We start from the raw sequence: 17,261 nt of genomic DNA, 5'->3' as shown, positions 1-17,261 counted from the left end.
CGCACACAGAAATAACAGAGCCCTGATTACTATGGAAGGAGGAAGTGGGTAAACTGGGTACAAAAGCACTGAGTTAAAATAAATCACCCAGCTATTGAGAAATAAGCATTGTGGGCTTGTATGGTGATGCAGATGGCTTGGCTTTGAGCTGCAGTTGTATCATCTGTCCTTGAATGTCTGCAGCAGGGTGTTAGGTTATCTTAAACAAGCAGTGCTGTAAAAAGCCTTTCTGTCCTTGGTCTTTTCTCTCTCTTTCCTACCCCCCCCCCGCCCCCCGCCTGCAACCTTACTATTTCTCTGCACAGAGAGGAAGCGGAAACAGCTGCCCAGGGATGTTCCCTTCTGGCTTAAGGAGCCGGGATTGCTGGCTCCTCCCTCGCCCAAGGACAGTGTGGTTTTCTTCTATTGCTCCATAGATCTAAAAGAGAGAGAGAAATTACTGCAGGCGCATGGATGACAGCCCGAAAAACAACTGTACTCCCCCAGCTGGCAGCTGGGATAAGAGCGAGGAGCATACTCAGCCAGAGAAGTGGATGCATGCAGCCTCCTTTTTCAAAGTTTGGCTGGCCATGCTGCTTGCATTGTGTACTGCTGGAGGCCTCACACCCACGCAGAAGAACATAAGGTCCCTTTTGTTCAGAGGATAAAGGAGTCTATTGACTTGCTCCCATCCTAGTTCTTCTCTTGACAATATTATAGAGAACAAATTGACCTTGAGTAGCTGCTGTACATTCAGGGGCCGTGATGGGACAGCGCACAAAAGGGAGAACCTCTTTTCTTATATTGGAGAGATACAGCTTCCCCAGGTGGGCAAAAGGGACTGAATCTCTGCTGCCCTCGTCACATTCTCTTCCCCACCTCCCCTTGCCCATTTTCCTGGGAGCACATGAAACTACTATACTGAGTCATGAAGGTACTTGATGCTGAATCATCATCCATCTAGCCCAGTAGTCTTAAAGGTCTTCAAACTGGGGCTTGCTTTTAACTCAAGCCTGCATTGAAGGGGGGGGGGTGCTTCTTAATTCTTTGACAGATGGGAGTTGTGCTGCTGTTCCAACCCTCCTTCGACCAGCCTGTGACCTGGCAGTGTGTTCTGACCCACCAGTTAAAGACCAGTGATCTGACCCAGTATGGACTATTCTGACGGTTATCAGCATGCTCTCCAAGCATTGATTTAGTTTATCTCAACTGGAGCCCTCAAAGCATCATTTACAAAAATCTGTACATTTTAGGCAGCAGTAGAAATAAGACCCACAACCACTTTTGACAGAGCCACACAGCCTCTCCCAGTTACAATCCATATGCTTTTTCAAAAAGGCAGACTGGGAGTTGGCATGTGAGCTATTTAAAGATAAATAAAAGGGAACACAGCTTTTGCACTGCATTCTTAATCACCACACTGTTCTGTATCTGATCTGTCTGATATATATTAGGTCCTCTGGGCTGGAAATGCACCACTGCCTTAGATACCAGTTGACTTTCCAGCTTGCTCCTAATTCTTCTTTCCTGGGGAGAACCCGCATTTCAGCTGACTACAGAAGGAGCTGAAGGACAGCCTGGAGCTCAACCATCCACTGACCAGAGGACCACTTCCTGATGGGAAACTCTGCGCCTTGCCCCTCTGTGAGGGCCCTGCTGGTGTGGGGTGCTATTTGTGGAAGGTTTAGGGCAGAGATGGAGGGGCCTGCATGGCCCTTCAACTGTAGTTGGACTCTTAATTCCCACTAGTCCCAGCTTGCTTGGTCAACAGCCAGGGATCCCAGCAACATCTAGCTGGCCAAAGGTTCACCATCCCTGGTTTAGGGCAAACTCTTCTTTTGACATTGCTTTTTTTTACCTTCTTAATGGTGTAAAGAATTGTGTGAGCTGCTTCAAGGCTACAGTGGAATGTAAATATGGAATAAATATGAGCTGTGCTCCAGACCAGTGTTTCCCAACCGGTGTTCCGCGGCACACTACTGTGCCGTCAGACATTGGCTGGTGTGCCGTGGGAGGGAGGCGGGCGAGGCGGGCGGTGAGAGGCGGCGGCGGCGAGGATCCGCGTCGAGCCGGGGGCGGCTCCGCGGTGGTGGTGCCGAGCGGCGGGGCAGCGCGTGCAAAAGGGAGGAGCGCGAGACAGCGGAGGAGGAGGAGGCCGGCATGTCCGGGCAGCAGCAGCAACAACAGCAGCAGCAACTCCCGGCGACGGCTCCTCAAGCCCCGCCGCCGCCCCCTCCTCCGCCCGCTATCGCCACCACCACCACAACAGCCGCCGCCGCCTCAGTTGCCGCCGTCCCTCAGTCCCTCGCTCTGCTGCCTCCTCCCACCCCCAAAGCTTGGAGGTTCCCCGGCAAGGGGGAGGGAAAAAACTTTCACTTTCGTGCGTCCCTCCCGGCGTGACGCTGCGCGCTGACGTCACGGGGCGGGGCTTTAATGGTGGTGTGCCGTGAGATTTTTTTTCAGTAAACAGGTGTGCCGTTGCCCAAAAAAGTTTGGGAAACACTGCTCCAGACCAACAGTGAACCTTTTTTTGCGTGGTGGTGGTGGGGAATTGAGCTGCGTCTTTCACACATCAGTCCCCACTTGTCTTATTCATGCCTGCTGTATCAAAAGCAGAGAGCAAGAATGAAAGAGTTCAGGGTCTGTGCTAAATAGGTGGCTCCAGGTAAATCTGAATGAGTAAGCCAACGTATCTGTTTCCCCACCTCCAATTGTGGTTTGCTTCTAATACTTTGAACATTATTCTTTAACTGTTTGGAAACCAAAATATAGTGTTCACGAGTCCTAGTTCTAAAAAATAATCTGAAATTACACGGAAGTGGAGTGGGTGGGGAAACTGGCCGCTTTCATTTTCACTGGCTGTGGGTTTCCGACTAAGGGTGGTGGAGCTTGTGGTTGTGGCCTTGTTGTGCTAGGCCATTCCTGTTTGTGTTAGTTACCATGGCAATTTAACTGAAGTTGGCTGCAGTGAACCAGGCACCGCACAGGAGTGCAGAAGCCTATCTGAGTGGGAGTAACAGAGAGCAGGTGTCTGCAGAGAGGCAGGAGTTGTTCTGCGTCACTGAAGCAGATTTCTGGTATCATCCCATCATTTCTTTTCTCTCTGTATGAGGCAGACTTAATTCATCCATTGTTGTTTTATAATCTGTTTTTCCAGCATTGCATGAAGTCTGCACTCCTTCATTGCCTAATGATTGTCACAATTGTGGAAGAATTGATTTTTTATTTTTTATTTTTACTTCAGCTTGTACTTCCTTGGTAGTCGTGGACAAGAAAACTCAGTCTTTACCATTCTATACAATAGCTTTTTAAAAATCATGTCAAGAGGGAGGCAAAGGTTGACAAAGGTTGCTTGCTTGTTCTCCCCCCACCCCAAAAAACCGCCACAACAATTTTTACTTGAGTAATTGAAAGCTTTGTGCTTCCTGTGCCGTAGATAGGGACACCTCAATTTCTGCACTACTGTGATCCACATTCTGTGTCATGGAATTTGCTTTGCTTCCACATGCTAGTTCCTCGTTCATTTTAATCTTCACTTAAAAAAATAGAAATCTCTGAGGGGGACAAAAAGGAGTTAGGCCAGACTTTGAAGAGGAATGCGCTGTGGAATAGCGGCAGGGTGTGGGAGACTTCTAGTGTTAGGCAAGGAGGTCTGGGGCTGTTTCTTCTACATACGTGCTCCAACACTGGAATTTCTGTGGACTTAATCAGGTGCAACCTTACTCATGTACTTAAGCTTTTCTTCACAGTTGAAGAAAAAAGGCAGAAGGGTGCATGTTTGTGTGTGTGTGTGCTTGTGTGTGTGTGCATCAAGTCCTGATGCTGATTCATATCTCAGCCATATATTTTCACCATTCTCCTATGAAACCTCTCAAATGCATCTATAGCTTAAAACAAACAAACAAAAAAACATTTCTCATTCAAACTTACCATTATCAAGTTTGTTGGAAATGATGTGGTTTTCCTGTGATACTGCGTCCCAAAATAACATGTACTTGCTATATGAAAGTGTCAGATCGCTTTGTTCGGTGTGAGCCATTGATAATGAGGAGTTGTTGTGTCTTTGAAGTTCATCTTTTGGGAATGGAGAAGATAAAACGGGGGGAATAAATTAATTTTCCATTTGCTTTCTTGTTCACATTAGTATGTTTAAATTCAGTTTTTTAGAAAAACAACCAGATAATTTTTCCAGAAAAGCAGAACAAGAGCAGCAGAATAAGATATCATTCACAATGACTGAGGCCTCATAAAACAGAAGCTGGGAAAGACCATTAGGATCCTAGCATCCTGATTAACTAAAGCAACAGCAGTAAGACATTAGCATTAACAAGCATTAGCAAGCCACAATCAGAGAAGGTTAAAGCAGGACTGGCATATATAGGGTTAAGAAGGTAACGGTAAAGGACTCCTGACAGTTAAGTCTGAACAACTCTGGGGTTGTCAGCATTTTCTGGATCATGTGGCCAGCATGACTAAGCTGTTTCTGGCGAAACCAGAGCAGCACATGGAAACGCCATTTACCTTCCCGCCATTTTATCTACTTGCACTTTGACATGCTTTCAAACTGCTAGGTTGGCAGGAGCAGGGACCGAGCAGCGGGAGCTCACACTGTCAAGGGGATTCAAACCGCTGACCTTCCGACCGCAAGCCCAAGGCTCAGTGGTTTACACCACAGCGTCACCCGTGTCCCTCTATATATAGGGTTACCATATTTCATACAGTGAAAATCCGGATTTTTCAGGACATCTCGCCAATTTTTACCTGGACACTGCTACCAACTGCAGTATTCCGGGTATGTCCAGGAACCCTAGGCATACATCATTATCATTTGAAAGGAAAGGTATTTTCCACCTAGCAGAAAGAAAAGAGGCAAGGTGAGTCCCTCTGGGGAGGGAGTTCAGAAGCTCCGTCTTTCTCCCTGAACCCAGCCACACACAGATTGATGGAGCACATAAGAGGGCTTCCATTGATGACCTTAGTGAGTGGCAATTTCCTCCAATTCGGTTCATACGTGTCTGCTTAGTTTCATGTGCCAACCTAGTCACAGGCTCCTCACCTATTTCCTACTAACAACTGAGCTCTGCATAGGGCATCTGTAATCGGGGGTGTAGGAAGGGGGGGTGTCCCAGGTTCCATCATTGGAGGGGGTGACAAATTATCCAGGAACAATTAACTGCCCTACTATTCAGTTCATAAAAAACCTTTTTTTGAAAATGCCTGCTCCAAATCTTACTACACTAGGGATTATATAGCTATATATGAAATTTCATGCACATCTGTTAATATTGTGACCCTCTTCCATGAAAATAGCTGTTTACTTGGCCGTTTTCCTATGTCGTGAAGGCTGAAATTTCAATTGAGTGGAGCATTTACTGTTCCCAACCCTAACCCTGTGGAAAGCCATCTAATTAGGCTTTAATTTGATTTTGACATGTTTTTAGGAGGTAATTTGATTATTGTTTGATTTTATACCAATGTTATGTATCTGATGTTAGCTGCCCTGAGCCCAACTTTGGCCGGGGAGGGCGGGATATAAATAAAAGTTGTTTGTTTATTTATTATTATTATTATTATTATTATTATTATTATTACTACTTTTTATTATTCCTTTGTAAGAAAATATGAAATAACGTAAAACCATTTTTTGCAGGCAAAAAAATATATCAATGTTGGGGGGTGGCAAGAAATTTCCCACACTGGGTACCACCTGACCTTCCTCCGCCTCTGTCTGTAATGTGCCAGGCCTCTCCTCCTTTCTCTCTCTCACTTGCGCATATATACTCGCGCATAGCAGAGGGCTCACACCCTCTAAGAAACTGCAGGCTGTTCTCAAGCTGCCAGTAGCATGATTCCTGAGGAAGAGGACGGGCGTGTGCTTGATAACCATGGCCTGAAGATCAGCTGCTTTCCTTATGTCCCCCATCACCCACCCACCCTGCAGGATTTCAAAGAATCTCTTGCAGCCGCTCCTCTTCGATTCCACCCCACTCAATTCTGAGCAAGCGGATTAAGAAAATGCACAGTCAAAGATAGAATTGCTTCACCAAACAGCTGATATGGGGATGGACAATGACTAAGTGTGGCAATGGCTCACCCTATCATCCCAGGGTCTGAACTCCAGCCTTGTGGTCCTCTTGGAGTTCTGCCTCCCCCAAAATCACTCCACCAAGCAGCTGACATGATGGAAATGACTAAGTGCAGAACTATCCCATAATATGGTCCAAGGGTCTGAACTCCAGACTCATGATCCCCCATTTGGAGCTCTGCCTATATTCAGTGACATATTTTCCTGATAACCCTCCTATTTGTTCATGAGTCTGTTGTGTGGAAAGGCTTCTAAACTGCGTAACGTCAGCCAATTGTGTGTGCTAAAGGGAATCTGGTGTGTTGGAGGTTTCCAAGTCAGCAGCAACACAGCTCTATGCGTGAATACGCTGAATTAAGTTCAGGTTTGCTGTTTTAGCGATAATCTTAAAAGTTTCAAAGAGTGAGTTGAGACCTCTCTTAGCTGGTGGTCAAGAAGTGGAATCGTGGGTGGCTCAATTTGTCATTGCTAGCGGAATGTTATGGTATATGCTTTGAAATACTGTCTCCAACTGTTGAGAACACGTATTGCTAAATACTGCAACTTGCTTTAAAAAAATGCTGGGAATTTTACAGTTCTCCTTCCTGCACCAGATACCCAAATTGTCCTCTCTTTCATGGTTCGCAGTTGTAATGTGCCCTTCCTTCAAGAAGCACAAATGATGTCATCCCATCTTACCCTGTGTTAGAGATCAGGAAGAGAGATGGTGGCTAAGCCAGGGCACCTCGTGACCTTCATGGCTAAACCAGGATCTGAAGCCCAGCCTCCTCAGTCCACCCATCACTCGCTTTCCTCCATAGACACACACATCCCTCCCATCCAGACAACAAGAGCCATTTGCAGTTCAAGGGCACATTCCTGCCAGGCAAAGGCACTAAGGCAGGGTGTGGGTCAGGGAGGGCTGTGTCCTGGGGAGGAGGGTCCCAAAGACCAGGTAAACCTGGAGGCCACATTGGGCCCCAAGACCTGAGGTTCCCTTCCCACTGACTTCTATAGTAAAGTCTCACCAATTCCTCTTGCGAAAGTGATCTTGCCTAAGAGTGATGCACAATCTCTCTCTCTTTGCAGGAATGAGGGAGGTATTTCCTAGTGTGTCTAGGAACCCACAGCAGGTGGGTCCCTTGCAACAGGAGCTAATCTATATATATATTTTCTTTTATTTAGGTCAGTTTCCCAGATGTTGAAAAAGCTGAATGGCTCAACAAGGTGAGAATCAGTCGGCTGAATTGTTCCTGCCCAGCCATGTCAACATCATGACAGTACTAACATCTCTCTCTCTCCCTCTCCCCCTCTCCCTCTCCCTCTCCCTCTCTCCCTCTCCCTCTCCCTCCCTGCTTCCCCCACGGCATGGTAGATCCTGGCCCAGGCCTGGCCCTTCTTTGGCCAGTACATGGAGAAGCTGTTGGTGGAAAACATTGCTCCAAGCATCCGAGCCTCCAACACCCATTTGCAGACCTTTACATTCACCAAGGTTGACATGGGAGAGAAGGTAATTGTCAGCTGAAAAATAATTGGTGAAAATTTTAAGGGAGAGCATGCTCCAGGGGACAAGTCCATAAATAAGGGGAAAGAAATAATTAGATTTCATCCCATATGTGCAGAGGGTTTCCTCCCCACCCCAGACACACCTTGGGCTAGTATTTATTGAAAGCACTGAATGATATTTTTTTTAATGCATTGCTAGTGCCATGGATTTTTTCACCTATTGGGACGCTTAGCAGTAGTCTGTACATTTTTTCTTAGTTTATTTGAAACCTTACATTATAATCCTGCTGGAACATTTTATGGTCTTGCATTTTGTATCGCTGTGGAAAATCCAATAATAAGATTTTGTGAATCCAATCATTCTGCTGCGTAATCATTATACTTGCTCCTGGGGTGGTGGTGATTCCTTATTAATGGACCAAGGACCATTAATTGCCTTTCCATCCTAGTCTTATTTATGTTCTTCCAACTTCCACATTTGAGTTAGAGCTACATGTGTTTTGTAGTTCTGTGATTGTTGTGTGCTTGTTCGAGGGTTTAGTTTCTAGAACAGAAGCCAGTGCTTTATTAATATACATATTGTGTTTATTACACTGCCTTTTTGCAGGGGTGTTGTTAAGGTGGATAGGGCCTCCTTACTCAAATTCAAGGTCTTTTGTGCTGGCCTCTAGATCTTCTGCCCCTTTTCCATTTATTTATTTACTTACAACCCTTTTGCTGGAAGCACTGTAAAGCTCCATGCTGGTGGAGACCCCAACCACCCAGTTTCATTTGCCCAGAAACACATATGCATATAATCTAACTAGTGTTACCCAAATTTGCGCCGTGGACCTGTATCCAAGGTGTTTAAGTAGCAAACTTTAAGTAGCAAAGCTTTTTTATTTCTAAATGAAGTTTTCTGGTCTCTGTGACTTTGATGAATGTTGTTGAAAGCTCAGGTTCCCTGGGGTGGCTGGGCAGTACTGTCAGTTGTTCACGTTACAGGGATCTAACCTAATTCTGTGTTTCTCCCTCTTGGCTAATGTTCCCTAGCTCCTGGTCCTGTAACCTTAAGGTTGCCATATTTCAAGAGGTAAAAATCCAGACACAAAGTTGCTGAGCCCAATATTCCCGCCACCGAGCCCAAGCCCAAGCCTGGGTTGCCCACACCTCAGCCTGAACCAGAGCTGCCCTCTCATTATTGGCTGGGCCAGAAATGTGCAGGAGCCTAATTTCAGTCCTTCTAAAACCATTTTACCTCTTGGTGGGTCTCAGTTGACCCACTGAGCGGCAGCAGTGTCTTGGAAGAGGGATCAGAGGGGTATCCCAGAGGCAGGCATATCTTTGGCAAAGCTTTGACATCCACGGACTTAACAGAGATTGCTGGGGAGTGAGAGGGGGGGCATAGCCTCCCTTGTTTTAGTCCATTTTTATTTTTATTTGCTTAAACAACGACTCTTCTTCTGCTCCTAGCCCCTCAAGGTCATTGGAGTTAAGGTTCACACTGGCCTGAACAAGAAGCAAATCTTGCTGGACCTAAACATTAGGTAAGTTCTAAGGTTTTCTTACGTTGCTGTGTTAGCTTCATAAATGGAGCAGAATCAAGGTGGGATGGGGCGGGGGGGGGGGAGTGGATTGTTCTTTATTGAATGGCCCACAAAGCACTTGTCACTCTGACAAGCTGCATTTTGGAACCTGAACATTTTTCTACACCACTTCCTGGAAGAGCGCATGATCTGAGGGCAAGTTTTGTCCTGCACTGTGGAGGTTGAGCTGCATTGCAGAGGGAAGGTGTGAGCGCTATTGTTCTCATCCCCTGCTTGTGGGCTTCCCATAGGCGCCAGCTTGTCCAACGTTGGCACAGAACACTGGATGGGGTGGTCATGTGAGCTGATCTAGCGGGGGCCTCCTTGTGTTCTTATGTCCCTTTCCTTTTTTGCAACACCACTGGCCCTGTCACAGCTGACTTTCCTTTAAAGAGACAAGTCACTTGCAAGGGAGAGACAAGGGAGAATTCGTTGCTCTGCTGTGAGGCTCTGCTTTGGGTGAAGATAATGTTTCTTCCTATGCAGAGCCAGAGACTCATTCATGCTGCATTTATGGACCATGCTGGATATCCGCAGTACCTCTTCCCCACACACTTCCTGGCCAAAAGAGAGGATCCGGGTGGGACAGGAGAGCATACAAAATCAACAACCCCTGAAAAAATGGTCCAACAGGGTGGGTGGAGATTAAGGGGGGAACTGTTCCCTTTTAGGGCCTTGGTGTTTCATTCTTGCAGTGTCTTATGGCTTTATTTGGTTTCTGAGAGCCTCATGCTAGTCTCTTGCTCTCTCTCCCTCCCTCCCTGTAACACAGCTATGTGGGTGACGTCCAGATTGATGTGGAGGTCAAGAAATTTTTCTGTAAGGCCGGGGTGAAAGGCATGCAGGTAAGGTGGTCCTGTTTTTGACTTCGTAAAGGTAGGTCAGAAATCTCAGAGGCTGATACGGTTCTCAGTAATGGATTTGGGACCTCTGTCTTTTTTTGGAGACAGTTTGGCTTCTTCTTTTTTAACCCAAGGAACTTCCACTTTGCCATGGCACAGGATCAGTCCAAGCTCCTTCCCTTCTTATCCATGGCCTTCCTTGAAAGGGTATCATTTCCACCCAGTTCCTTAATTCTTTTGAGCTACTATTTAGAAAGCACTGCAGCTGCAGGAAGGCAGTGATGAAGGCCTCCCTAATTACTCCTGGTTCCCTTCCCTTCAAGAAGCTGCATGTGGAGGCAACCCTCCCTCCCTCCCTTTCCTCAACCTTCCACAATCCCTGAATTTAAGGGTGAATCCTGCCGTGGGGCTGTGATTTGTGACAGGCTGCCCCAGCTGTTTGTCAACCTGCATTAGCGGCTGGCATGGTAGGTGCATCATTTGAACCAGACGCTGTGGCCTTTGTATCCTCTGCTTGTCCCAGAGCACAGGAATATGATGAATGACTAAAGCAGCACTGACTGAGAATCCGACCTCAGCCTTCTCTTTTTCTCTCAGCTGCACGGCATGCTGCGGGTCATCTTGGAGCCCCTCATTGGGGATGTCCCAATTGTCGGGGCGCTCACCATGTTCTTCATCCGCCGTCCGGTAAGTTTTCTGCCACATCCCATTCTGGTTTTGCAAATGTTGGGAAGCGGCACTGACCTATGCATAAGGTTGAAGCCAAATCCCTCACTATGGAAATGTGGTGCAACTGCTCTTGGATTACTATCAGTACAGTGGTGCCTCGCAAGACGAAATTAATTCATTCTGCGAGTTGTTTCGTCTTGCGATTTTTTCGTCTTGCGGAGCGTGGATTCCCTGGGTATTAACGGCTTTAAGAAAAAGGAAGCAAACTCGCAAGATGTTTTCGTCTTGTGAAGCAAGCCCATAGGGAAAATCATCTTGCGAAGCAACTCAAAAAACGAAAAACCCTTTCGTCTTGCGCGTTTTTCGTCTTGCGAGGCATTCGTCTTGCGAGGTACCACTGTACTTTTCAAGCGTATCTCTTGAGACCACAAAAGCTAGAAACTTGCCCACCCCCCACTTTAATGAAAGCTTTTACAGCCGCAGGTAACAACACCATAGGCAGAATTTTCATGCTGTCTCCCTAAAAACATGCAGGAGAATCAGTTCCTACATTCAAGGGGCTGGTCATTCCAGTGCAGATGTGATGCACATGAGCAGAAGTCTTGGTTTGCAACTGGCAAATTCTCTTATTAAAATGAAGTATGGGAGTATTCATGCATTTTTGCAGCTATGAGATCTCCCAAGTAATTTTGGCAAACTCCACAGGAGTTATTAATTGAATTTATTTATTTGTCCAAGGAGCTCTGGGTGGCTTCGCAAGGCTCTTTTGAGGTAGGTTAGGCTGAAAGAGATAGTGAGGGGCCTGAGGTCACACAGTGGGCTTCAAGGCTGAATGGAGATTTCAACCTGGATATCTTCAGTCCTGATTGCTTCTTCCCAACCCCCCACCCAAATCCACCCCCACATTCAGTATTTCTGTAACTGGTTCTAAATCACACCTCTCCCTTCTTTCCCAGACTCTGGACATTAACTGGACTGGAATGACCAACCTCTTGGACATTCCTGGACTGAGGTAAATGCTTGATAATTGACGATAAAACCAGAGACGGGGAACCTCTGGCCTCTGGACTGGCAGCTCTTGTAGGAGGTCGGAGAGGGTGTTATCTTGTTTGTTTCCTCCATCAAAATTTACTGCTCTGGTAAAAGAATGAGGTTTCTATGTTCTCAAGTGCTTCTTCTCTTGGAGATAACCAGAGCAGATGAGTGTGCAAGAGGGGTAAAGGGGGGAGACTTCAACCCTAACCCCAGTGGGGTTGGCTCCACTGAAGTCAATAGGACTGGTGAGGAGTGCAATGGAAAACAGGTGAGAACATTTGAGGAGAAATTGGTTGGTGGGAGAACTGGGTCTTGCTGGAGAAGACCTTTCTGGGGTGCAGTGGGACAGAAAGGTATTCTGGGAGATTGGAGGGGATGCAGAGGATTCGCTGGGATGTCTCCACAGTGGCGATGGGCAAGAGGCAGGGTGGTGTGTACTGTGTTAAAACAGAAGGCTTTTCTCTGCAGCTCATTGTCTGACACAATGATCATGGACTCCATTGCCTCTTTCTTGGTTCTCCCCAACCGCCTGCTCATCCCGCTGGTCCCCGACCTCCATGAAGCAGCTCAGCTACGCTCCCCAATTCCCAGGGTAAGGCAGGCCCTGGGGGAGGGGGAGGGGGTTATCCTTGTGAGTGGGCCAGAGCCCTGTGCCTGACGCATCCCTTCCCCCCCACCCAGGGTGTCGTCCGTGTCTTTCTGAGGGAGGCCAAGGACCTGCAGTCCAAGGATAAGTACATCAAAGGGATGATTGAGGGCAAGTCAGACCCATACGCCGTTGTGCGTGTGGGAACCCAGGTCTTCACCAGCAAAGTCATTGATGAAGACCTCAACCCAAAGTGGAATGAGATGTATGAGGTAATTGGCTGCCAACTGAGGTGGCAAAATTGAGTGCAAACTTTCAGGGGGACGCTCAGCCCCCTTTCTTTCTATCCTCCCTCCCTGGCTTAGCTTTTCCTCTTCACGCAACACAACTGTCATTCCTTTCCTTTCTCTGTCTGAAGAGGGCCCCTCCGGCCTGCACAATAGGTGGTGTCTGCTCTGACCCCCCACCTCACTATCCCCACAGTTCATTGTACACGAGGTACCGGGGCAGGAACTGGAGGTGGAGCTGTTTGACAAGGACCCGGATCAGGATGACTTCTTGGGCAGGTGAGAGGCTGGCTGGGCTCTGTTCCCAGCTCTGTCAGGGGAGTGAGACCTAGCTGGGTGAGTAGCTGAGGGGAGGGGGGGAACTGGAGCTCCTCTGCTCTTTTTTCTGATGCTGAGAGGACTTGGGGGCTAAAGAGTTAGGCAGGGCCAGTTCAGGCCCCAGAGTCATTGGTTTCATCTCCAGCTCTGGAAATTGGTTTTCCTTCATGACAGGAGATGGGATCTCTATGGATGAGGGTCACTTGATCTGCTGCACCTTGGGCTTGTAAACAAGGAGACAGCACTTATGCAAATGTTATCACCTTCTTTTCTTCCTCAGGATGAAACTGGACTTTGGAGAGGTGTTCAAGGCTCGTGTGCTAGAGGAGGTGAGCACAGAAGAGGGGACAGGGCTGGTTTGATACATGGTGCCAGAAAACAGGATAGCCTTTGTGTTTGATATCTGATCTGTGGGGAAGAAGGAAGAATGGTGTTTCATCATAGATTGGTAAAGAGGTGCTGTTGAAGTCTCTCATGAGAAGAGCGATGGGACAGAGTGAGGGGGGCAGAGTGGGCCATATCATGTAGAGCTGGGCAATATAGTTAGAGGGAAGAGTCCATTGGCTGTAACTGTGATGGTACCTCAAATTCAAAGTCTGTCCCTGTGCTCCTCATCCTCCCTCTTTCTCCCACCTGGCAGTGGTTCCCTCTGCAAGATGGTGGCCGGGCTCGTGTGCTCCTGCGCCTGGAGTGGCACACCCTCATGTCAGATATCTCTAAGCTGGAACAGGTGAGTGTAACCTTGATCTAATTTGACCTGGAGGCCAATTCAGCTCAGGAGATGTGTCTGGAGTTGGCTGGGCCTGAGTTGATGCTTTTCTGACAAAATCAGGAAGATGCCCAGTATTGTCTACTCTGATTGGTCTCAGGCAAAGTTCCACCCACCCCCTTTAATCCTGAACCCTTTTAAAATGGGGGATGGTTTGGGTTGGTTGAGCAAATCTAGAGGCCCCCCCCATTTTTTCTATGAGGTATTTCCTTGAAGAAGAGTTTCCTCAGAAATGGGCAATATGTGAGGAGTGGACAATGACCCTGGATGGAGGATTCCAAATTCAGACTCCCAAGTCATATAGTAACTACTGCTGGGAAATCAGGACTCCTGGTTCTGTTTCCATGAGGCAAGTCGGATTCTGTGGGAAACTGGCTTGGAAGACCTAGGGGCAGAATCAATAGTTGGACCTCTTGTGTGTTCTGGGCTCAGATAAACAAATCAGTAAAAGAGAGATGGAAATAAAAAGATATCCTTTGGAGAAATCTATGTCTCCCATTGCTTTTGTCTGCTCAGTTTGTTTTTTTGGGATGGCGTGGGGAGAGATGTCCAAGGTGAAAGATAGCAAGGTATCTTGGGAAGAAATGGTGGAGCTGACTGTATGCTTGTTTTCCTTCTTGCGTGCCGTTTAAAGGTTCTCCAGTGGAACAAAACTGTCTCCTCCAAACCAGAACCACCATCAGCAGCCATCTTGGTTGTCTATCTGGACAGGGCACAAGAACTCCCAGTGAGTAGTCAGAAACCTTGATGACACTGGCTTCCTGATCTCTTCTAGTTGGGGTGGATTGGTTGTGTATTTAAATGTCTTACTTTGTCATATCCCAAAACAAATATAAGTGGTTGTTGTTTTTTTAAAAAGTATTGCAATATTCTTCTTGATCAGGAATGAGGAACCATTGGTGCTTCATTGTTGGACTCCACTTCCCATAGTCAGGAATGATGGGAGTTGTAGTCCAGCAACATCTGAAGGGCCACAGACTCCCATTCCCTGTTCCAAATAATAGATGTCGAAAATGCTAGCCCTTTCCTGTATTAATAGGTTTTTCCCACCTCCCAGCTTGGTGCACAGCTAAAGAAAAGACTACCACGTACTCCCAAATTTGATGAAGAAGAAAATATTTAAGATGGCCCTTTCCCTTCAGCAAAAGTGGGAGCTTGTTGTTTATTAAATTGTAAGCCACCTTTCACTTAAGAGAAGGAGTCCCAAGTCTCCGGTTCCTTGGCAGACCTATTTAACCTGCTTTTAGATATTTGGGATTTGGCAAACAGCACTGCATAATTGTAAGAGGGTCACCAAAAATGTGCTTCTGTGTGCTCTTGCTGTCCAGCTTCATAAAGAAGATGGCAGTTTTTAGGGGCTTCCTATTAGGCAGCACCAGAAGAACAAGTGGTGGCTTCACACCTGGTGGCCTAGAAGGTGCAAACTGGCACTTCCATGCAAGCTGAGACATGGGCAACTGGCTCTTTAAAATAACCCTCCTCCCCAGTGTAAGTAGCAGTAGAGGCTTTGGCAGAGCCTACCCCTTCCTTGTTACACAGCAGTGCTGTTCACTTCCAATTACTGGAGCTCAGAAATCAGCAGCCAAGCTTCGTAAGGGAAGAACTCGTGACAGAGCCTGTGTTTCTGTTCATGTGGGAGAGGCAATAAGGAGCCCTTTCTGTCTCAGAGTGAATAAAGGAAGGGAAGGGCTTTGCCAAACAAACTTGTTTTGCTGATGCTGTGAAGGTGAAAGAGCCCTTTGCTTGTATGTCAGCTCATGCAAGAGGGTGAAGCTGGAGCTGGTGGCCCTTCAGCTCTTACTCTGCAACCCTTGAGATGTTGGACACCAGTTCCTATGAGCCCCAGCCAGCATGGTACCATGATGGGGCTTGTAGTCCAGCAACATGGGGAGTGGGCAATGGGTTCCCTGTCGCCAACTGGCACAATTTAACCAAGGAACTGGATGTTTCATTGAGCTCCATCTTAGGCCAAGAAGGAAAGAGTGGGACCTCTTAGATAGGGTGGGATAAACCTGTTAAGGGCTGTATAGTTCATGGATAAATTCTGTGTCCATCATTTCTCTCACCTCATCCTGTACGTAGCTGAAGAAGGCCAGTAAGGAGCCCAACCCCATGGTACAGCTCTCTGTTCAAGATGTCACCCGTGAGAGCAAGGTATGGGCTTAATTCATTCTTGTTAGTTATTGCTCATTGGACACCTCCAGGGGTAACCACTTGGGGTGCTGATAATGGGGTGTGTGCAACAGTCACAATGGAGGTGGCAAGCTTAAGGTGCCTGGCAGGTTTTAGTTCCCCTTCCCTCAGTTTGGTAACATCCCATCATAATCCAGATCTTGTTGCTTGGTGCACTGTATCACAAGCCAGGATGGATGGGGTGTTCTGACTGTAACCTCCACTTACTAATTATCATTTAACAACAAGTAAGACACTTATTAGAGGGACCCAGGTGGCGCTGTGGGTTAAGCCACAGAGCCTAAGACTTGCTGATCAGAAGGTCGGCGGTTCGAATCCCCACGACGGGGTGAGCTCCCATTGCGCGGTCCCTGCTCCTGCCAACCTAGCAGTTCGAAAGCACATCAAAGTGCAAGTAGATAAATAGGTACCGCTCTGGCGGGAAGGTAAACGGCGTGTGCTTCTCCGGTTCACCAGAAGTGGCTTAGTCATGCTGGCCACATGACCTGGAAGCTGTATGCTGGCTCCCTCGGCCAATAAAGCGAGATGAGTGCTGCAACCCCAGAGTCAGTCATGGCTGGACCTAATGGTCAGGGGTCCCTTTACCTTTAAGACACTTATTTCTTTATTGTATTTATTTCCCACCTTTTCTCCAATGCCCCCTCTGCATTTTATCCCCACAACAACCCTGTGAGCAGGGTTAGACTGAGAGAAAGTGTTACCCAGGAAGCTTCATGCCTCAGAGGGGATCGGAGCCATGATCCCCCAGTACCCAGTCCAGCATTTTAATTGCCACAAGCAGAGTGACAGCTGCTTACTGGAGGGGTTCTCTGGTGGAGTTGGGTCAGGACATGGCTCATGGCTGCTCCTTCCTCTTCTTTTGAGTGTAGCAGCTTCAGGAAGTCTGCTGCTTGAATGATTGATGTTCCACAGAAATGGGTGCTATTTCTGTTTCTTACCTCTTCACTGTCATTCTCCCCCTCACACCACCAGGTTGTCTATAACACTTCTTCTCCTGTCTGGGATGATGCCTTCCGTTTCTTCTTGCAAGACCCAACCACTGAGGACATTGATATACAGGTAGGCTCTCCCACCTTTTCCAAATGCTTCCCATAGTTCTGCCTGCACAGAAATGCAAAACCTCTGTTTTCACCCTCCGGCAGGTCAAAGACGACAACCGCCAGACCACCCTGGGCTCCCTCACGATCCATCTGTCCCGCCTTTTGAGTGCTGACAATCTGGTTCTTGACCAATGGTTCCAGCTGGAGAACTCTGGACTCAACAGCCGCATCTACATGAAACTCGTTATGCGGGTAAAACACTTGACAATCGGGGATTTAAAAACTTATTGTGTCTCTGATGATGATGATGATTCACCTATTCACCCTTCCATGCCAGCTCAACAGTTACTGCTCAATGTCCTTTATTTAAAAATGCAACAAAACAAACAGAATTTTGAGCTTCTCTTT

At 47.3% G+C, this 17,261-nt stretch overlaps 1 protein-coding gene across 1 annotated transcript in view; it reads left to right on the top strand.

The window, feature by feature from the left end:
• Nucleotides 1-17,261, top strand: part of ESYT1 (extended synaptotagmin 1) — a 59,071-nt gene that overhangs the window by 20,907 nt on the left and 20,903 nt on the right. Inside the window, exons 2-16 of the mRNA XM_081900708.1 lie at nt 7,229-7,270; nt 7,419-7,553; nt 9,002-9,075; nt 9,887-9,959; nt 10,554-10,643; nt 11,582-11,637; nt 12,129-12,252; nt 12,342-12,518; nt 12,730-12,812; nt 13,132-13,180; nt 13,492-13,581; nt 14,255-14,347; nt 15,703-15,774; nt 16,786-16,872; nt 16,956-17,105. Of these exons, the coding sequence (XP_081756834.1) occupies nt 7,229-7,270; nt 7,419-7,553; nt 9,002-9,075; nt 9,887-9,959; nt 10,554-10,643; nt 11,582-11,637; nt 12,129-12,252; nt 12,342-12,518; nt 12,730-12,812; nt 13,132-13,180; nt 13,492-13,581; nt 14,255-14,347; nt 15,703-15,774; nt 16,786-16,872; nt 16,956-17,105 (1,395 nt within the window). The remainder of the gene's footprint in view (nt 1-7,228; nt 7,271-7,418; nt 7,554-9,001; nt 9,076-9,886; nt 9,960-10,553; nt 10,644-11,581; nt 11,638-12,128; nt 12,253-12,341; nt 12,519-12,729; nt 12,813-13,131; nt 13,181-13,491; nt 13,582-14,254; nt 14,348-15,702; nt 15,775-16,785; nt 16,873-16,955; nt 17,106-17,261) is intronic.

The sequence above is a fragment of the Podarcis melisellensis genome (genome assembly GCF_964234715.1).
Source record: "Podarcis melisellensis genome assembly, chromosome: 2".
Classification (NCBI taxonomy): Eukaryota; Metazoa; Chordata; class Lepidosauria; order Squamata; family Lacertidae; genus Podarcis; species Podarcis melisellensis.
The sequence above is the reverse complement of the archived record's forward strand: the minus strand, read 5'-3'. Positions and strand labels throughout refer to the sequence as shown.